Source organism: Juglans microcarpa x Juglans regia, chromosome 1D, assembly GCF_004785595.1.
Source record: "Juglans microcarpa x Juglans regia isolate MS1-56 chromosome 1D, Jm3101_v1.0, whole genome shotgun sequence".
In the NCBI taxonomy this organism is placed as follows: Eukaryota; Viridiplantae; Streptophyta; class Magnoliopsida; order Fagales; family Juglandaceae; genus Juglans; species Juglans microcarpa x Juglans regia.
The window spans coordinates 43,515,208-43,537,993 of NC_054594.1; the positions used below are offsets into that span (position 1 = coordinate 43,515,208).

General features: G+C 34.5%; 3 protein-coding genes across 6 annotated transcripts in view; 2 read left to right on the plus strand and 1 right to left on the minus strand.

Moving 5' to 3' along the window:
* Positions 1 to 22,786, minus strand: part of LOC121259281 (cyclin-A2-4-like) — a 36,991-nt gene that overhangs the window by 5,180 nt on the left and 9,025 nt on the right. For 2 of the 3 annotated variants that reach the window (XM_041160817.1, XM_041160831.1), the window contains 8 exons: positions 21,432 to 21,565; positions 21,059 to 21,134; positions 19,849 to 19,925; positions 19,711 to 19,744; positions 19,455 to 19,604; positions 19,229 to 19,363; positions 19,019 to 19,084; positions 649 to 652 (listed from right to left, as the gene is read on the minus strand). In XM_041160817.1, the coding sequence (XP_041016751.1) occupies positions 19,028 to 19,084; positions 19,229 to 19,363; positions 19,455 to 19,604; positions 19,711 to 19,744; positions 19,849 to 19,925; positions 21,059 to 21,134; positions 21,432 to 21,565 (663 nt within the window). In that variant the 3' untranslated portion in view covers positions 649 to 652; positions 19,019 to 19,027. The remainder of the gene's footprint in view (positions 1 to 648; positions 653 to 19,018; positions 19,085 to 19,228; positions 19,364 to 19,454; positions 19,605 to 19,710; positions 19,745 to 19,848; positions 19,926 to 21,058; positions 21,135 to 21,431; positions 21,566 to 22,786) is intronic. The other variant, XM_041160824.1, reaches the window with a different exon arrangement.
* On the plus strand, positions 7,185 to 10,443 carry LOC121261281 (auxin-induced protein 22C-like). Its single transcript, XM_041163581.1, has 3 exons — positions 7,185 to 7,602; positions 8,605 to 8,698; positions 10,135 to 10,443. The coding sequence occupies exons 1-3, from the start codon at positions 7,233 to 7,235 to the stop codon at positions 10,250 to 10,252; spliced, it is 582 nt and encodes a 193-aa protein (XP_041019515.1). The 5' UTR covers positions 7,185 to 7,232; the 3' UTR covers positions 10,253 to 10,443.
* Positions 15,609 to 17,383, plus strand: LOC121260983 (auxin-responsive protein IAA1-like). 2 transcript variants are annotated; one of them, XM_041163121.1, is made up of 5 exons: positions 15,609 to 15,960; positions 16,238 to 16,419; positions 16,519 to 16,630; positions 16,777 to 16,838; positions 16,977 to 17,383. In XM_041163121.1, exons 1-5 carry the CDS (start codon positions 15,701 to 15,703, stop codon positions 17,012 to 17,014), a joined length of 654 nt encoding a protein of 217 aa, XP_041019055.1. In that variant the 5' UTR covers positions 15,609 to 15,700; the 3' UTR covers positions 17,015 to 17,383. The 2 variants fall into 2 exon arrangements, with proteins under 2 accessions (XP_041019055.1, XP_041019045.1); XM_041163111.1 differs by having other exon boundaries at positions 16,777 to 17,014.

The window sequence follows — 22,786 nt, forward strand, 5'->3', positions numbered from 1 at the left end:
TGTTGATCATTTTAGTAAATTCACATGGCTTTTTCCCATACCCAACAAATCGGATGTGATGCAAATATTTTGCTCCTTCCAAAAACTCATTGAACGCCAATTTGAAAGCAAAATAAAAGCAATACAATCGGATTGAGAGGATAATACCGCTCCCTCCACAAATACTTTGACAAAATTGGCATTCAACATCGTGTAACTTGTTCTCACACATCACAACAAAACAGGTCCATTGAGAGGAAGCACCATCACATTGTTGAAACGTGACTCTTTCTTCTATCTCATAGCAGTATTCCTCATGCCTATTGGGATCATGCCTTTTTAATGGGAATGTATCTCATAAATCGTCTCCCCGCAACTCTACTTGGTATTTCACCATTTAAAAAACTCTATAAACATGCCCTTAATTTTTCACCACTTAAAATTTTTGAGTGTGCTTGTTTTCCATACCTCCATCCCTTCAATTAGCACAAACTTGGTTTTCGCTCAAAGCGATGTGTTTTCACTGGTCTCAGCAACATGCATCGTGGATACAAGTGCTTGGACATTTCAAGTGGCAAAATATTCATATCCCGGCATGTTATATTCGATGAGACCATTTTCTCATTTGCCAGCCCATCACACAAGCCCACTACCACCTAGCCCGCGTACAGCCCAACTGTTGCTTTACCATTTTCTCTCAACATCAACGACACCCACTCATCCTCCATTGCGCCATGAGTCATCTCCTTATGCCAACGACATGTCCCCCATTGCCCCACATCTTAATGCAATGATGTCGTCCCACTCCAATCCATCCGATCACATGCCGTCTCCCACCTCAAATGACTCCCCTGCTTCTGGTTCGTCACCTCCTTCCCTTGCTCTTCCCTTAAACACGTCCACCACCTAACCGTCAATAGAGTTTGCCACTGCTGCAGAACCTTTGGCACTTCGTTCCCACCAAATGACCACACAGTCCCAGAACCACATAGTGAAGCCAAAGACCTTCACTGATGGAACATTCTGTTACCCACTTTCGCAGTCTTTCTTTGTTGCAGGTGGTGTTCTTGACTCCCCCATGAATTATACAGAAGCCAGCAAATACAATGAGTGGTGCAATGCAATGGATGAGGAATTTACAGCTCTTATGAAGCATGGCACCCGGTCTCTAGTTCCATCACAACCGAACATGAACATTGTTGGCTCCAAGTGGATTTTCAAATGCAAACACAAAGCCAACGACACTCTCGAACGCCATAAAGCACTATTGATTGCCAAGGGCCACCACCAACCACCCGAAATCGACTTCGACGACACATTTAGTCCAGTGGTCAAGCCCACAACCATCCGGATTGTTCTAAGCATTGCAATTTCCAAACGCTGGCTAATCCATCAAATTGACATACAAAACCTATTCCTTCATGGGAATCTATTGGAGGAGGTATATATGCATCAACCTCTTGGATATGTTCATCCCAATTTTCCAAATCATGTATGTCGACTGCACAAAGCACTCTACGGCTTGAAACAAGCCCCATGGGCCTTGTACCACCGCCTACATGAGCACCTTCAATCACTTGGCTTCGTCAACTCAAGCTCCGATACATCACTCTTCACATTTAGACAAGCTTTGGTTACTCTCTTTGTGTTGGTATACGTTGATGATATAATCATCATTGGCTCCACCTCGCAAGCTATATCTAAATTGATCTCTGCTCTCGCTAGTGAATTTGCTGTCAAAGACTTGGGTGTTCTAAGTTTCTTTTTGGGCGTTCCAGCTCATCACTTGAAAGAGGGGCTATTCTTATCTCAAAGTAGGTACATATATAATCTACTCAGCCGCACAAAAATGCTAGATGTCAAGCTTGTCTCTTCACCCATGTCTTTTTCCCAAAAGCTATCACTGTTTTCGAGTGCTCCATATTCTAATCCCTCTACCTACCGAAGCATAGTTGGAGCCTTGCAGTACCTATCTTTGACACGACCCAATATCTCCTTCACAATAAATAAAGTGTGTCAATTCATGCACAAACCTATTGATGAACATTGGACAGCAGTGAAAAGGATACTTCGTTACCTTAAGTTTTCCATTAATTTTGGATTACTCATTCGGCCTAGCATGTCTACACAGCTCTCAATTTATTCCGATGCCAACTGGACCAGCTGCCTCGACAATCGAAAATCAACCTTTGGTTTTTGCATATTTTTTTTGTGACAATTTAATCTCATAGAGCTCTAAAAAGCAACCAGCTGTGGCTCGCTCAAGCACCGAAGCTGAGTACCAGTAGTTACTCATGCCACGGTTGATTCTATCTGGCTCCGATCTCTACTACGTGAGCTCGACATTTTCCTTTTCTAGCGCCCCATTCTTTAGTGTGACAACATAGGGGTGGCCTATCTCACAGCAAACCCAGTGTTTCATGCACATACAAAACATGTGAAAATCGACTACCACTTCGTTCGTGAAAGAGTTTAGTAGAAATCATTGGAAGTTCGCTTTATATCAAGCAAGGACCAATTAGCCGATGGCCTCACAAAAGCATTAGTCTCTACAAGGTTTTCCCATCTTTGGCCCAAGCTTAACGTGCAGCCTTCCCCAATGAGCTTGCAGAGGGCGTATTAAGGAAATGCCTTCCAAAACAAATGACAACAAGATTAAGTCAACAGATGACAACAAGCTCGATTCCATTCCATGATCGAAGGAATTGTATTCATTCACTTCTTTCCATTTATGTAAAGATTGTAATTATAGCTATACGCTAGTCTTTCCTACAATTATGCCAATTCCTGTAATTACTCTAGGACACAAGTTTTGTAATTTTTATAATGATATCTATAAACTGCTATATATACAGGGGCGGACCTACGTTGGTGGTTGGGGGGCGACCCCCCCCCCCTCCCAAAAAAAAAAATTCAAAAATATGCTTAAGTATATGGTTTTTTCAAAGATATCCTAATATAAAGATAATTCCCCCCCCCCCCCCCCCCCCCCCCCAAACCATTTTCAAAAATTTAGTACTTAGTTGTCTAGGTTTCTTTTAGCTTTTTAATAATTTTTTCATAATTACACCTTTGTCATTAAAAAAATCTCACATTCTTAATTTTTTTTTTAACATCTCATAAAAGGCAATAAAATATCTTGGTCTTTTTTATAAGCTATTTGGTAAATTTACAACCTCGTTTTTCCTATTTATTTGCACTTTTCCTTTTAAGTCTTCCACTAGCTAACTTGTTTGGATTAATTTTTTTAGTAAGTACATATAAACTACTATCAAGTTAACAATTAGGAATGAATGTAACAAATATCGCATAACTATTTCTATCTATATTATAGAGACTTTACAATATTTAATCTTAGATTTAACAAAAAAATTTAACTTTGTTTACTTAATTTTTATCATTTGCTTCAAAAAATCTTACATAGCTATTTCTATCTTAATTTTTATCTTTCACTTGAGTCCGATGGAGCTCAAATGAGAGGTTTAGATGGGTGGCTTTAATAATTTAGTTTGTCCCTAGATAACAACCTTATATGGTTAATATTAAATATCGGTGACACACTTTGCTACCTTAAATATCGGTTACTATTCATCCCTATATACGACACACTTTGCTAATCGCCTCCCCGCCATGCACCAAATCCTAGTTCCGCCCCTGTATATATATACAACTCCTCTCAACAGCAATTGCACGAGAGTTTCCATCCTATGGGTATTGTTTTAGTTTTGCATAACATTTCATAACAATATATATATAATTTTGTCTGTTTCCGGAATTTGGCCGGAGCTCGATCGCGGGAGACCACCTCGATCTATGCCAAGTCTACGTACTCACTAATTACTTTATCTTAGCTACATAAATCCTGGTTTCCTGCTAAATGTACGCGCACTTTCTAGTTTCTCGATCTCTTCCTTCCGTTGATAATTTCTCCCATGCAAATTTAAGCCCAACTTTTCGAAGCGAAGTACTACTGATCAAGGTAGCTAGCTACGTACTATAACTCGTCTTAATTTATTATAGATCACAAACTTTTTTTTCCAAAAAATTAACCGACAAGTTTTGGATGTATGCATTTTGTCTAGCTAGTTAGCTGTACTTTTGCGTGCAACCACAAAGTTAATTTCATTAGTCTTATAAGCAACTTCCCGAATTCTCTTTTCCATGGCTAATTCAGCCACAGATTTCCCATGTAATTAATGGCTCCAACTATACAACCATTTATGCAATTGCTGGGAATTCCAAGCTGAAAAGATTACACGCTCTTGCTCATGACAGTACTATCCTACTTAAGGAAATTGGAATGGGGTTCACGTCTACTTCACATGCTTGTAGGTCCAATGCATGGCCATATGGCCACCCATTACACATCTTGTTCAACGGTTCTGATCATATAGTCAGCAATACAATGATTCAGCTAGCTTAATTAGTACCCTAAAGAAAAATTAGAAAAAAAAAAAAAATGGTCCAAGGTCGTCCACGATATATCGTCTCTCGCTAGAACCAATGAGACCGATATCGAGTGGTACCCTAAATCCCTAGTGTCTAGTGACATGATCGACCGATCTAGGGCAAATCTTTACAACTTGGTTTCAGTGTCGATCGACCTAATTAAAGACAATGTGACCCAGTAATGTTCCGGAGACAACTCCATCACGTGTGCCTATGTGTGGGGGCTTTGGCGCCCTTCTATCTCATTCGACTTGTCTAGCCCAAAGGAAACATATGCTGGGTTGGGAAGAAACATCTGCAATATTATAATTTAGTTGGGAGGTTTTGCTTAGAAAAAAATAATAATAATAATAATAATTGGGGCCCGGTTTGAGTCGGTTACCTGCAGGCGATATATGCATGCATGTCAAATTATTTACTTAATAAGCAAATTTGAGAGAGAGAGAGAGAGAGAGAGAGAGAGGGGGGGAGAACTGTTGTATAATATCTAATCATGCCTAACATGTTCTTTGGCGACCTAGTGCTCAATGAACTTGCTATAATACTTATTCCGTCGATGTAATCTCTCTGAGTACGAATCATTTGCTAGCTAGATACCAACATTAACGTTGGTATATTATTTAGATAATTAGTTATTTAAATATATATATATATATATATATATATATATATATATATATTGCGCCATCAATGATTCGCTTCCAAGATAAACCTTAACTCAAAACTAGCATAAAAACCCCTATATCATACATCAATGAACCTCATCATGTGTATGTATATAATAATTAATCTTTACTAATTATTTGGTTCTCCTGGCCTCTGATCAGAACAACGGAAAATTAAGAACAAAAGAGAAAATAACCGGCCTTTTGTTTGTTTCCCCCAGTGAGGCAGACATATATAAGATTGCACATGAATGTAGATAAAATGAACTAATTAAGGGCTCATGTGTGTACATGACCAAATTTCGAAGAAGTTCCTCTGTACGTGGCCGGCCAGGACGTTCTTATTATAAAATTATTCTTAACAGTTCAGGCAATATAATAAGTCAAGCGACTTTACCATTAATGATTGAGAAATATTTAGACCAGTAGATACTGATCATCAAGCACACAAACTCTTAATTTTAGAAGTATGCATGTGCTTATTAATTAATCCCTATATATAGTTAGAGATTTAGACTAGTAATCTAACCAAAAGACTGTCTTATTGTCCAGTTATAACGATAAGACAATCTACTCCTCGATCTGATCATCTTCATTTTAATATCATAATATATATATATATATATATATATATATATATAGAAGTAAAAAGATCAAATTCTTTTCAAATGCGCGTGCACATGCATGGAAGCATGATCATGTGCGCGTACTACAAGTGTTCATGCTTTAACTTATTTTGCTTGAAACATCAATCATGAACCATTCCATGATTATGCCTAAACTAAAATTTCAATGTGCTTTGTAGTTCATCAAACCATATATATAGGGATAACGGAGGATTGAGAAAAATATTTCGTAATCATTATATAGCATTAGGTGTATATATATATATATATAAGCTATATCTTCATAATAGAGTGGTTAGCATATATATATTCATCGATCAGAAAACAAAGATTTGGGTTGATCATTGCCATTGATCTTTTTCGAACCCCAGAAATTACAGTTGAAGATTATAAAATATTTTATAATCTTCAACTGTAATTTCTTATCAGAATTGATATTACAGATATACGCATGCATGCGCTATATATATATATATATATATACACGGATTTGAGAGCAGAAGCAAATTTATTAACACGTCAGTCAAAATGTCAATCTAAAGTGTGAAAAACGACCGATCCTTTATCAAGATCATTATATTCCATTCAGAATGAAAGGAGAAAAAGATAAGAATTAGTATCACTTCTTAATTTCTTTATGGTCATGATGTCATGACTTACGGTCGATCTATACGTTCGTATAATATGTTTAATTTGATGGAAATCTTTACGCGTTTGTAAAGTCCTAGCTTGGACAAGGGGGATCCGGATCTCCTCGATCCCATGATGCATGGAATCTCCCACAGAAGGATCATCATGAACTGCGTCGTGGGGTCCCACAGGCAAGACCATTTCATTCCATGATACACGAAGATCATATATATATGCAGACTGCATTCCAAGACACAAATAAATGATAATGTCATGGCATGAATGAGTTTTTTTTTTTTTTTTTTTTTTTTTAACTTCATATATATATAATCATAACACTATATGCACGCGATCCTTCATGTTCCAAAACCTATAGGGATCACATTTTAACGTAAATATAATCTCATGAGTCATTGGTAATCATACTCAATATTTCTGTGCGTGCATGTGTGAATGAAAAATTCGTGACATTAAACATATACCTGTGTCTTCCCAAAGTTGCATTCATCATGGTTCTCTCTAGCCGTTAATGTATAAAGGCAAGCCACATGGCTTGTTCTCAATCACCCAATCAAACGGCCAAGATTAAATCCCACCAAATCGCCCAAAAAAACCAGTTTCCATGGGATCTCATGTCCCGTATCCAACTTATGGTGCCGGCCTTTATTGGTGTTTTAGGAGGCAAAAAGTCCCCACATTTGCCTAGCTATCATGTGACCGACCACCAAGTCATAGTTGACCTAGCTGTCATTTACCCACCATGTCCTCTCTATTCACCATGTATATATAAGAACTAGGCGTTGTCACTTTTATTATTTATAAACCCATCAAGCAAAATCGAAAGCAGTTCAGACGTTCCAACCTATCACCAAAAAGGAAAAAAATGGAAAAAGGTGGTCTTGGACTAGAAATTACAGAGCTCAGATTAGGTCTCCCAGGTTCATGTGGTCCTAGTTTAGTGGACAAAAATGATAAGAAGAGGGTGTTCTCAGAGATTGCCGAAGACAAGAATAGCACCACTGACGAGAAAAGTACTCAAACAAAGAGTCAAGTTGTGGGGTGGCCTCCGGTGTGTTCATACCGGAAAAGGAACAGTTTTCAAGAGAAAGATCACCTGAAAAAAGAATCGAAAATGTACGTGAAAGTTAGCATGGATGGGGCGCCTTTTCTGCGCAAGATTGATTTGAACATGCACAAAGGCTACTCCGATCTCGCTTTGGCATTGGAAGAGCTCTTCGATTGCTTCGGTATCAGTAAGTGGTCTCATTTTTGCCTTTCCTTCTATGTTTAATACTGAGAGAACTTCATTAAAACACACACACACACACACACACACACACACACAGCTATGGACGTTACAGCTTACAAAAACTTAGCGCGCGTCAATTAAGCTAGCTAGGTCTTAGTTCTACATAGAGCCATGCAAATTGGAATAAACGTAGTTGGAAATTAGTTTATTTTCAGATTAATACATTATGAGAGAGAGGAAATCCTTGACAATCGTACATAACAAGCAAACTGGGAAATGCTAGCTGAAACACTCTAACAAAATCCCCACCGTAGTTTTACTTCGTAATTTAGGCATAAAACTGCAAAAATACGTCCCAGCAGTCACACGATCTCATGTACTACATGACCAAGTGATCATGGATTTATATCTTCTAAGTAATAGTAAGGCTTATATATATGGCCGGCGTATATAGCGTTTGAAAGAGGGGAAAAAAAGGAAAAAGAAAAAAGACCCATGGACCAATTAACTTACGAATAGCATGGACTCAAAATCTTAAGTTCCTAAATTACTACTACTCGTCTAAATTAAACTTTTTATACTAAAAATTGTCAACTAATTTTGAATATATATTTTCTAGAGAGAATTTGTATTAATTAAGTTTTTTTTTTTTTTTTTATAATTTTTTTAATTAGTTGTTTGCAAAATTCATGATGCTAGTTTGACGCACAGCACTTGAGTCTAATTAGGTGCACAACGTTTCTGTCAATGGAAAATGTCAAAAATAGATCATTTGTTGTGGAATAAGTACTCTCTAGCTCACAGTCTCGCCACTGATTTTTTGCAGCTTAATTTATGGTATTTTTCACACTATAGCTAGGTTTTAGAAACTATAAGAAATACAGATTCTTCTATTAGAAGATTAAAAACAAAACAAACCTAATTATATTATATAAGTGGTACGTACACATGACAAAATACAAAAATAAAACAACGACATTAAATGCTACTATATATCTGTGGACAGGCGAGGCGTTGAAGGATGCAGACAATTCCGAACAAGTTCCCATTTATGAAGACAAAGATGGAGACTGGATGCTAGTGGGAGATGTTCCTTGGGAGTAAGTATCTGATCCGGCTCATTTATCACATAATTTATATGTGCGCACGGGACATATAATCAAAAGTGCATATATTAAACATCTTACTAAATGAGTAATATTAGATACAGTTATAAGTTGTACGAGTACTATACATTTTTTTTAAAAAAAAGTGATATTCACTATTAAAAAATTAAGAAAAATGATATTAATTTACAGTTATAGAGTTCACAAGACCGTGCACTCCTTTTGAAAAGTGAATAAATATGGACTCATGTGGAAAAAATTAATTTTTAAATAATAGATTCCACTCTTTTTTAAAATAAGTCATGTGCAGTGTTTGCACAACCCATGACTGTATCTAACATTATTCAAAAACTAATTTTTTCATGTAGATTCTATATTACTTTTTTTTTTCAAAATGAGTGTGCAACACTTATACACTTTATGGCTACAAGCGAGACGCACTCATTTTGAAAAAAATGAGTAAATATGTAACCGATATGAAGAAATTAATTTTTTAATAGTGAACTCTACTATTTTTCAAAAAGAACGTGCGACAATTGCACAACCTATGATTGTATCTAGTATTAATCATAGTCATATATATAGTAATTATGGAGTACCCTAGCTATTAATTTTTTTGGATGAGTATTAGGAGCCACGATCAAGTTTATAAATCTAATATTAATATTAAATAATCTTATTATCGAAAAACCTTCACACCTGGCCATACGTTAAATAAAGGTCATGGTTTTTTCTTTTATTTTCTTTTCTTTTTTTCCCTTTTTTTGGGCCTCTCTCTCTCTCTCTCTCCTCATAAAGTCACAATTGCATATCATATGATCATGATATATATAGATTATACTGACGTGTAGCCTGTATATGGCAGTACGTAATAGCTAGCCGTGTTAATTAAGAGTCAAGTAATATTGATTCAAGTTGATCATGTAAACCGGATGGCCGGGGGAAGATTCTTATTCAATCAATTCTACGTGCTTACTACGTTGCAAGCTTATCCGTCAAATAAAGGCATTAGAGTACTTTTGTTTGGGCGTAAAAAAGAAGTTATTCTGTGTAATCATGAGATTAATTAATTAGCAACATTAATCCTATAATAATCTGGCATTAGAGGCCGACAACAATTAAGTATTAGTCCTAAAATACTGTAAAATTAAGCATATTGTAACTCTATCTTAATAATTAACTCTGACCATAAAAGCGGCATGCCGGTAATTATGGTTGTACTTCTTGTTCTTTTGCTTAGAAATTATAATACATGATTTAATACTTTTTTTTTTCCCTCGTCGATGGAGAAGATGGTCGTTGCAAAATTGAATTAATCAGTTTTAGATAATAAAATGGTACTGTTTAATGGCTTTGCATATGGTTGTACATAGATCTTAATATATATTTATATATTATTCATCAGTACCTTATTGGCATTTAATTTGCAGGATGTTCATTGAATCGTGCAAGAGGCTGAGGATCATGAAGAGGTCAGAGGCGGCCAAGGGTTTTGGACTGCAGCTGAAGGGTTTCCCCAAAGGCTTTATAAAAGACGTGACTAAATAAATAATGGCTCGTTGAAAGACTAGTATACTTTTAACCAGATCATTTTCTTGTCTCCTACATGCATGTTTTTAGTTTCGTTGATCATGCCGGTACGTACTCGACCGCGTTGTTTCTAATTTGGTTAAGCAGACAGTACTAGCTAGTACGTACTTGATCTTGTTTAAATCACGAATGTACGTGATACTTCCCTACTTAATTTGGTGTTTAATTTGTGGTGGGAATTAAGTACTAGCTAGATTATCAAATAAAAATATTTTTTCCATCAGCCACTTTATAAATAAGTAATTATACATACAATCGTGAAGTGCGTAAACGTCGCATAATCGTTTTAAAAAAGAATAAGATTTACTTTCAAAAAGTTAATTTTTTTATGTGAATTCTATATTTTATTGACCTTTTTGAAAATGATTACGTAACGATGATATAATTTACGATTATAAATATATTTTTTCATTATAAATGGATGTAGTACCATTATATTGAAAAAAAAAAATCATTCAAGTTAATTAAAAAAGTCCTATATATATACTATAATATGACTCGTACATAAGCGCACGCGGTACGTACTAGGAAACCCGCGACTGAAAAGTCAGTTCGTACGTAGTTAAATTGGAGTTACGCGTACGTTCTTTTTTGTTTCCTTTTCTCATGGCAGCAGTCAGAATTTCTAATATATATCTAGATCATCTGCATCTAGAATATTGTAGAGAAAATACATGAAATTCTAAGAACCTAGCATTAATCCTGCATGGTTCAGATCGCAAAAAATTATATATTTTGGCTATACTTGCTATTAATCTTTAAATATTTCCATAATTTTTTCCTTGTAATTTATTTCTTGACTAAAATTGCATAGTACTCCTCATGCAATCACTATGTATAGACTACTAATGCAGTAGTCTTGCTGTAATTAATTAGAATCTAAAAGGAAAACTTTTCAACATATATCCTATATAATTTTAATCTCTTACTTTTCGTATATATAATATGCCGATCATGTCATGCTTAATATATGAAAAAGTCTGATCACTTCTCCCATATAGTAATGATCGTTGAGCCTGAAATAATAAATACATACGAAGAGTGCTACAATTACAAATAGATTATACATGTAATCTGTCAGATATATTTTACAATAAAAGTAGCTTTACAATCTAACAAATCACATCAAGTCATACATCAATTTGTGAAATTATTTTTATATAATCACTTTAGGATTAGAATATTTCTCAATACGTAATTGTACAAGCTACCCTAATAGAAGAGACAATTTACGTGGCATGAATACATATTATTTATTTATTTATTTATTGTCGTTTTGTTTCATCTAAATGCATGTTCCTAGCTATAGTGCTACTGTATCGGACCTGAAGAATATATAGCTTGTTACCTCATTAATCTAAGAAATAAGACCAAGGTTAATGCTTTTTTAACTAAAGAATAAGTAGTAGTACTAGTACTGAAAGTGGAGAATTTCTAGAACAAATTCAAGCCCATGTTCTCATGATGTCCTTAATTAGCACAAACATGACATCTTTTTGTCTAGTAAATTAATATAGGCACGTGATTAGCTAGCGCCTAAACATCGAATATATATATATATATATATATATATATATATATATTTCCAATATTGCCAGTTTATTAATTGATCTGGCCGGTACAGAATCAAATCTGCATTCTCATATCATGTTTAGAAATACGAAAACCTAACTAACTAATTACCTACCATTGTATCAGGTCGGTTTGGTTTACAATGTTCAATAATTTATTATAGTTTCCCCATCTTAAAATTAGCAACCCAAGATGCCAAACAAAGTCAACGACAACTGATCGCGTTGTTTTACATGAAGACTTTCATGACCGTCTACATGAATTAATGGATCTGTTTTTCTGCAAATTATAAACACACACACACGTATGTATGATGATCAGTCTGCGCTACAAAATTCGTTGCATGAGGCCCTCCACTAGCTAGCTCGCGCGGTGCATCAAAGCGTATTTAATGTGTACTAGAATATAGTAGTAAATTAGTAATGATGATTAATGTCTGAGAGTTGAAAATTTTATTTATTGAGTTCTTGTCTGCATAAGAATAATCAGTAATGTTCAGTTCGTATTTCTAATCAACCAACAGTACTTCATCAATTAACCCACATGATTTGCTACTGATCATAAAAAACATTAATTACATGGTACGTCAAGAAAAATAGATTTTTGTGATCAGTTAATTCTAACGAAATGACTATTTACAATTAAAATTAGTTATAAATAATCTTTTAATTACAATAAATTAATCATAAAAATCTATTTTTCTTATAGTACGTGCTTGACCAATTAGCTAAATATATAAATATAAATACATACATATATATATATATATGCGAGGGATCCAAGAAATTAACTAGCTATTTATTTCCCCTATCTTAATCTTTACAGTAAATTATGCGCGCATTAAATGTAGAGCAAAGACAACTGGAAACCAAGGCCACTAGCTAGTACTCATATATATATATATAGGTCTTGATCAGCATATATATATATATACCTAAATTATATATATACGTAAATGCACTTTTCCGCAGTTGTTGAATTTAAATCAAAAGCACCAAATTTTCATAGTAATTACCAGACACGAAAGGGGAGACATGGAAAAAAAAAGCAACGAAAAGTAAGAAATTCTTCGAATCGAGAAGAAGCTCATGAATTGGCATGAGCGTCGTAAGACAGACATGGAGAAAGCACCGAAAACACCAAAAAGCACCTGTGGAAAAAATTTGCGTAGCTAAATATATATATTATTCCATTCACATCACAATTAAAATGTCATGTTATTTTCTGCTTATATTTGACCTTTTCTATCAAAAAAAAAAATGTCATGTTATTTTATATAACTAATAATTTTTAATATTAATTTATAACGTACATATCCATGCATATATGAAAAGTACTTATACCTAATTAATTAATGATTTGTTGGAGATCGACCAATTCGCATACGGCAGGGGTCTGCACTTTAGCAGACAAAGGTGGTTACCATGCTTTCAAATCAGTTTCCATTTTCGATTCATTTCATTTCATGAAATTAATAAAAAGCTATATAGCTAGCTAGCGTACATTCTTGACTAACTAATTAATTTGGATCTTGACCATGCATGCAGCGTATATACCATCTTATACGTATATACGAGCAAAGAACAAGAAGGATCCCAGCACATGCACTAAGAAATTACGTGTCTTATCAAATCAAGAAAGTGATATTACACGATGATGATCAGACACAGATGATTATTAATTTCATCATGAGCTTTTGTTCGATCGAGTATATTTGCAGAACCCAATTCATGATGCAGTCTGCCCTACAATTAATAGTCACTTCATGCCTTTTTTTTTTTTTTTTTTTTTTTTTTTTTTTTTTTATATTGATATCAAGTGTGTTTGGATAAAATCCCAATTAATTTTGAGGGGGGTATAAATAGACTCTCTATAAGGAATTTTTTGCAAGTGAATTTGTAATAATTAAAAAAAAAATTATAGTCTAATAACTCTGAGAGTATAAATATAAAATTTTGAACTTAAGGCGTTCAGTTAATTACTCGACTCGCCTCAATACTATAATTAATTCACTCCTAATTAGAGCTTACTAGCTATATATACGATTCTTCAAGGTATTATACGCACTCTCCAAACCATCCTATAAGCTAGAGTCTTCCTTTAACTAGTCCTTTTGTACGTGTTTATCATGATAGATTGAAATAAAAAGCAATCATAATGATGGGTACATAGAACTTTTTTTTTTCAATGGTAAAAAGGATTGGTAGGGGCGACGTGATATGACTTTCTTAATAGAGGTGACTATAGTACCACCCAATCCGTTGGAGAGTCGGAAATTTAAGTGACGTTTAAATTTAAAGATGAGTTAAGATAGATTATAAATAGTAATGAGATAAATTATAAATAGTAGTAAAATTTATGAGTTAAAGTTATTAAATAGTAATAAATAATAATAAAATAAATTGAAATGAATTGTAAATATAAACGACTCTTTAAAGCAGTATGCTTCTTCTATGTACAAAAACTATTTTTTCAAAAATATTTTAAAGAGCAGGCGCGCTTCTTTTTTTTTTTTTTTTTTTTAAACAAAGGTTCACTTTAGCAAAGAAACTTTATTTATTTAAAACTTTAAAAAATGTAGATCATGTTTGCGGACAAGTTTTTTTTTTCAGTTTAAGTGATCTCATTACTTTCACAAACATTAAAAAAAAACATATAGGTTTTCTAAGTATTTTTTATATATATATTTTTAATGAACTTTGTCATTTTTCAAAGGTAAATACAAATAAATATATATTTTTTTTAAAATTATCAAAATTATTTTCTCAATACTGATAGCTTTGAAATCTAAAACTGAATATACTTATAATTGAAAATTATTATTAGGCAAGTGTGGTGTTTTTTTAAGGCTTAAAATTGAATAAAGTTAGCCTGTTGCCTCATTTATATCAGTGTAATTGCTTGTTAAAATTTTTTTTTTTTTAATTTAGTGATTAAAGAAATGATTTTAAGTGTATTGATATATTTTTTTATTTTTTTAAAATATTTAAAAATGATAAAAAAATGTGAAATAAAAAAATTAGATAAAAAAAAAACACTAATTTTACCCTGGCAGCGGCACACTAGTGCTACTCCTTAAAATTATGCTGTTCCCTCAACTTCCGTCCCAAGTCCGAATTATCCCGTCTGACGCGGTTGATCATCCTCCACGAGAGAGAGAGAGAGAGAGAGAGAGAGAGAGATAATTCACTTTTTTTTAGCGTGTCTGATGGGACCACAGGAGGAACTCGAAGACATGAGGACCCGAAATACCCGGTTAATGACGCGGGACTTAAACTCGCTATCACCGGTAACGTGTCTCGTACAAGCCGCCACGTGCCGGTGGCTCAAAAGAGACAACCTTACCGACAAACCAACAATCATCACATGGATGTCGCGTGGGCCCTCCACGACTGAAATTTCGTATGGCTTTTTCACATGGACCCTCACATAAAGTCGACTACGGGGAACATGTGTGTCCCACAGCTTCCGCACATATACGAACACAGGAGTTTCTTTTCTGTGTATTTGCTTAGAAGATTCCATCACAAACACAAAGCGGGTCATCGAAGCAAATGAAAAAGACTGGGACCCGACGCAGGGCACAGACTTTGATGCAAATTCATCACGAACAACGCACTTCCATCAGATACGATCACGGAAGTAGACGAATCACAACCGTTCTTAAACTGAACGTGTCACTTCTTTACTGGTCCATTCGCTTTGACGCACAGATTCTCCCTTGATTATATATAGAGCACACGGCCAAACGTGTTGGTCACATACAATTCTGGGTCTCAAAACTTTAGCACCAGGGTAAAAAGAAGAGCAAGAGAGTTATCACTTTTGACAAAAATGTCACCGGAAAATGGGAAACACTTGCCGGAATCCGATGCCACAGGACTGAATCTAAAGGAGACCGAGCTGACCTTAAGGCTGCCGGGCGAGATACGGGGAGATATAGAGATCAAAGCAAAGTCGGGCACGAAACGTGGATTTTCGCAGATTATTGATCTTAATCATGATAGATCGTCAGATGTTGATCATGAACATGATGACAGAGGTTGTGACAAGCTAGAAAACGAGACCTTGGCTATAAAACCGCCGGCAGCGAAGTAAGATATTTATATATATATTTGAAAAAAAAAATCATCTTTTGCGCATATATGCTATATATCATGTTTACGTTTTTCGAAAGTCTTTTTCTCTTAGTACTTTTAATTTAGAGAACCTAGTTACATGTATTTATGTTTTTAGAATTGAAAAGCATATATATTATATATTTTTTTCCCAGGGCAATATAACATAGGTTTGCATTATTGCATGTATATATAGTACTGCACTGGCCTACCTTTAAATCAATTTAAGTTTTATACCGTTACCGATTTTCAGGGCGCAGGTAGTGGGGTGGCCACCGGTGAGAGGGTTTAGGAAGAACGCGATGAAGAGCTTCAAGTTCGTAAAGGTGGCTGTGGATGGAGCTCCCTTTCTAAGAAAGCTGGATCTAGAATTGTACAGTAGCTATCAGGAGCTACTGTGTGCTTTTGACAACATGTTCTCCTGCTTGACTATTTGTACGTATTAATTCCATAAGTATTTCTCTAAATTGTTACTACATACGATAGCTAGCTCTATGTATTTGGATTTATGTAGAATATATTTTTATGCTGTAGGTAATTATTTGAATGAGAAGAAGCTTATGGACACAGCAAATGGGGTGGAATATGTGCCTACTTACGAGGACAAAGATGGTGACTGGATGTTAGTTGGAGATGTACCATGGAAGTAAGTTTCCAAACCAGACTTTTGTACAGCATTAATGAATTGATTCATCATCATGTCTCACGTCGAGGATGTCTGGCCTGAAATCTTAAAAATGTAATTTTAAGTAATCAACATTTTTTTACTAATCTTCTCCTTTTGATCTTCAGAATGTTTGTTGAGTCATGCAAACGGCTAAGATTGATGAAAAGCTCAGAGGCAATTGGACTCGGTAATCTTTTATTTCGAGCTTGGGGCTACATACCTTGCTTAATTTACATGTCTTTTACGATTTAAGATAGCCATTCTTGAACCAATATCATAGTACCGTACGTACGTGTTGATTTTTTTGCGTGTTTTTTTGACGCAGCTCCAAGAACACCTCAACAATCTGCAAGCACAAGTTAAGAAAAAACAGAAAGAGAGAAGCCTTAGAGAATTAATCAAATATCGATTCTTGGAATGATGTAATTGGTTGAACAGAGGCTAGCTATTTTTTTCCTTGGTTCTATACTTTTCTATATTTATTTTGGATGAAGAGTTAGGATTAGATAGGAAAAAAAATTTGGAAAGAGAGAGATTTCTGTATCTACTAGTTGCATCGTAGTGCCAGTTTAAATATTGATGTAGTGGGCTTTTTTTTTTTTTTTTTTTTTTTTTTTCCTCCCCATTTTCGGGTCTGTTACAGCTTCTTCTTCGTAGAGACGCTAGGATTGTAATACTTTTGACAGATTTTATACCGTCTATTTGATTTTTATGAGACTTTTTGTTTTCGCAGTTGATGTGATTTAAATAAACAGGAAATCAACCAGCGCAAAACCGTATATTTTGATAGCAGATGGCAGTCCATGATTTATGTCCAACTAATTCATAATCAATAGATCTAAAAAAATAAATAAACCTTACCGAATCCAAATCTGGGTTTTTTTCTTCTAAGTAATGCTACTCGTTATTCTTTTATTAATCATCATCACGTCGTTTCATAATATTATATTAAAAGATTAAAAAAATTTGATTATATTTTACTTATCTACTAATCATTTGATGTCCCGTAAATGACATCAAATGATACATGTACAATTATTTTTATAAATGATATTTTTTTCCCTATTGTCCTATCTTGCGGTGTAATGATACATGTACAGTTATTTTTATAACTCTTTATCCAATTATTTTTTAAATTGATGATATTTATATAAAATGATGTTACTTTTATAAATTCTTATAGTTGAGGGCATGTATCTTTTAACGATGTTACTCCAACCCTACAGAGCCCCATCGGATGGGTTAATGGTAACCCCACGGATGTCATTGGCCGTGTACACAACTCGGGTCATTAATCTGGATGACTCCCCCAAAGATGACTTCACAGTCAGCGAACGCATTAGACTATCCAACATTAATTTTTATTTACCTTTTCTAGCTGTGATCAAACATCAATTTTTGCTGTGAAAACTCCCTATTAGACTGGCATGTAAGGAGGGCATGCATCTAACGTGTGGATTGATGCTTTTGACAACTTCTACAGGAAGGGATTTAAAACCAAGCATCCAACCCTCGAATAGAAAAACCTAAATGACCTCCAAAAAACACAAATCACTGGCGACATTACACGATTCCGAGGTTTGAAAAAAAAAAATAAAAAAATAGTACAGGGAAAATGGCAACTGATTACAATAGAATAAAATTACCACATAGTGACATAGCAAACACGGTAGATGCTTAATAATTTTTTGAAAAGACTATATTCACCACATTTTGCAGCCTTGCTCGCAACTATTGACTGTAGGAGCAAATGCTGATTTGAACACATTTGTAGTCCCGAGCTGAGGCAAGAGAGACTGCCTACTTTGTGCCAATTGAGATGATGCTATCTTGTTCTTTTTCAGCTCAAAACTTGTTCTCTTCTTCACAAGAAGAGATCATTAGAATTATCGCTATTGGTCAAAACCATTCTATTCAATCCATCCAAATGGCATTTTTTCGAAACTAAATCACTGAAGGCAGAGGAAGCAGTGAAAACCAGAAACAAAAGAAACCATACGCATCAGACAAATAAGTTTCAATAATGCTGCAGAGATATTCGAGATACCATTCTAAGTGAAGAATGAACGACGACTACAAGACAATTACAAAGAAAATTAGTTGATTGAATTGAGGCTTTGGCTGCCATGGTTACAAACTAACTCTTGGTTACAGCTGATGACGTGCTATATAAACTGAACATTGTGACACGAGCAATACACTCGATTTCAGACTTTGGGGCTAGACATCCCTAGTTCTCTGATTAAAAGAAAGACTCAAAAATTTTGTGGAAAGGATATGAATGGATATGAGAGGAATAAGATTATTAGACATCTGGTAGAACATCGTGGAGTAAATGGCAAACCCAGACGATACTTTCATCTGGAAAGTATATATTCAGAATAGTGTTTCAAGCAGTTTTGGGGATGACAAAGCCGCCACAGATTTGAACTGCTACATCAACAAGAACTTCGTAAGAGAACTTAATGAAATTCTAATATTGTGTTTAAAACTAATCCTTCAACATGAGTCAATGATACTCTTTTCAAAATGCTATCTCCAAAAATACTTCTGCATGTATTTTTTTCTATTCATTACCTTTTGTTGCCTATATTTCATGCGTATGGCACTCAGAGGACAACCGTTGGCGTTCAACTGTAAATCTTGCATGGCAATTACTGTGGTCTTCAAATCAGATGAGTTGTAAGAGGTATAGTGTTCTAGAGTTGGATTCTGCAAGATATATAAATGAAGTCACATTTCCAGCATATATATAATTTATTCTACAAAAAGTAAACAAATAAATAAAGGAGAAAATGCAAACCCATGGGTGATTTGACTGATCTAACGTCCATTTGGCAAGAAACACAGCTGATGAAGCTATGACAGAAGGAAGGAAATTCAAGAAGCCATAGTCAATTAGCGAAAGTTCAGCTAAATAGTTGGACAAGTACTCCATCTCCAGACTAGGGGTCTACAAGTTTTCAATTAGATATGTACATATTAGTTTTTTATTATTCTAAAGTGTGTAGCATTTCCCGCTCAAAGGCCGGGACTCTGACTTAAACCAACCATGTTACCTTGTAAGAAGCCTGTGCTGCTCGAAGAAATCTCCTGGAAAAAAATAAAAAAGTGTACAGAAATGCATTGGAATATGAAAATAAATACTGAAACTATCAGCAATATGCAGGATGTCAACATTGGGTAAGCTGAAGTACCTGAGAAAAGTTTTTGCAGTGGGAGCAAATAGCTGGAAGCCAAAATACTTCAATACTTGAATCTCCAGTTCCAATACCTGCCAATGCTCTATTCAGAACGCAGCAAAAAAAAAAAAAAAAAAAAATGGCAGACGATATATATGAAAACAAAAAACCTTGATACAGGTTTCCAGCGAGCTAAAAGTTCTAATACTTGAAAAAGACCATCTCTTTATCAATCACATTGGATTGAAATATCCAAATCTCTATTAAGTTACAACTGTGACTTGGATGTAAAAATGAAACTATTATGGGAGGAATAGGATAGTGTCTGTCAGTAGAGATGATGGCACAAGGATTAATAGACATCACCATAAATCAGAATGAGTAAAAAAATGCATCTTAAATTATGATTTCTAGAGTCGCTTCCCCGTGACAGGTCATTTTTGTCTCCCTAGTTCTATTTAAGTGCAAGGTAATTTTTATTTCCTGTTAACTCTGATAACATTTTTATGAAATCTGAGATCCAATGCATCAGGAGACTTATATTTCCCCAAAAAAATTCAACATACATTTCAAGTTTGATAGTGATTGAAAGCTCAAGCCAAAATGGAATCTATGATCTGTTTTCCCTTTCTCCTACTCATTACTTCTTTTCTCTTAATCGGCATGACTCTATGCAGCCATTGCAGCATATCAGCATTATAAGAGAATTTGTCTTCAAACGGTATTAGGAAATAAATTATAAATGGACGAAATAATTATCCCATCAAAGAAAAGAAAACTAAATGAACAACAACATCAATTTGTTAGGACCTAAAGTGATGCAACAAACTGATGTCTAGGAAAATTTGAATAGATAGAAGACATAAAAATAGATGGTAATTTTTGGTCAGCAAGCAGGTTTTGAACTGTAGCATTTACTTCATCATTAAATTTTTTTTCATCTTTTTTTGATTTTGAGTTGAGCATTCTATGTGTCGGCACTACAGCCACCGATTTCAGGACCCAATCTGGGTCCCAATAAGTGTAGTTCAACCCTTTTTTTTTTCTTGCTTTTTTTATGCATTTTTTCAACACCCTTAAATTTTTTTTTTTTTTTTAAATTCACAACATCATTAAAAAAAACTTCCTTAATTATTAAGTAAAAAATAAAAAAGAGCATCGGGATGCACTATGGGGACCCACTATCGGTGGGTTTAGCATTTCTCCAATAAGAACTAGGCCATACCTCCTCTCTTGTGTAAGTGTTGTCTGTAATGAGGCAGAACTCTTCCACGTGCGGTGCACAAATTTCTTCATACTTCCTTCAAACCACAAAGTGGAGAACCACAATCAGTAGATACTACAAGCTGAAAAATCATTCAAATTATTTGCATCCATCCCCTGCAGAAAACTTTCGTGTCTGACAAGTCAAAAACATAAAGGACTGCAAAGATCATGAAAACTTTCAACCCTTACATGATATCACCAGATTAATGGAAAAAAATCCATTTATTCAAATATAAAAGGAGGAAGTTTCAAATCCTAATTGGTTTAAGATTCTCGTCTAAAATTTAGATTATGAGTAGTCCATGCTGTGAACTATAGATAAGGGAGCTTACGAGGCAATTAGCATGCAAGTGATGCCGAGAAGTTGAAGTCTCTGTCTTTCAATATAATTTTGAGTCAGAAATGAATCAACGAGATAAACTGTGAGGTAAAGTGTATCAGACACCAAGTTATATTCCTCAGATACCTGAAACCAGGCTTTATCTGATCAGAGAAGTTTAATTTTCATTCACAAAATATAGAAAACTAGAAGATTATGCCATTGATAGCCATTAAGAAAGCCTAATGTATCCACCTAGTTACACAAACTAAAGGAGATACACGAGAAAAACATATTTAACAGCATTGGCCCATTATTTTGATTGATCAATTGTGCCCTGTGAATGTTAATCTATATTACAAAAATAATACGAACAATGACACAAATATAAACTAGCAGCAATAAGTGCAACAAAATCGATATGATTTTCATAAGAAACATATTGGCTCTGCAACAATCTCTGACACAATGCAACAATATGCAGTTAATTCTAGACCAAATAGCCGTCAAAGTATCAGTGACATTAGGTTGCAGCTTTTAAATACAAGCGCAAAGATATGTACTAGAAGACATCCTAAAATTAAATAAAAAGATATGTAGTAATCGTCGCAAATCCAATATGTGCTCGATCAACATTCCTTAAAAAAAAAAAAATAGAAGAAGAAGAAGAAGAAAGTAAAACAAAATTTATCATTCAATAGATCATTTACAGAAAACTCCTGGACCGGAGAGAGAGAGAGAGAGAGAGAGAGGATATTTCAGATCTCCACTACATCTTGTGAACCCTAAGTATTAGCATAGTGTACAGGACATTTGTAAAGGTACAGCAACACAGCCTCAGTGACAATTAATTAAGCCAAAGATAAACTATAAAGGCTAATCCTAATATAGATAGATTACAATGTAGAAAATTAAAGCAAGATTTAATATGTGACCTGTCAATAATGACAGAATTCACTTTAAACCAATAAAGACAAGTTTCAGATAGACATGATGAAAACTGACCATATATTATGAAGTACAGAAAGGTGGAGATCCCTTTGATGACAAGGTCTGCACTTGAGTTTAAGACACAAGTTTTTTTTTTTTTTTTTTTTTTTTTTTTTTTTTTTTTTTTTTTTTTTTTTTTTTTTTTTTTAAGTAAGAAGATATATCATTATATAAAGATAGACATTGCCCAAGTACCCAGGCGGTATACATGTGATTACACCTATTTAGGAACTAAGAAATGGTTATAAGGAAATCATGGAAATTGAGACCATTTAAATCTAAAGCGATGGCCCACATAAATAAGTCTTCCAGAATAAACTCTTAAACTCTTCCAAGGAGCACTCACGATCCTTGAAATTTCTATCATTTCTTTCTCTC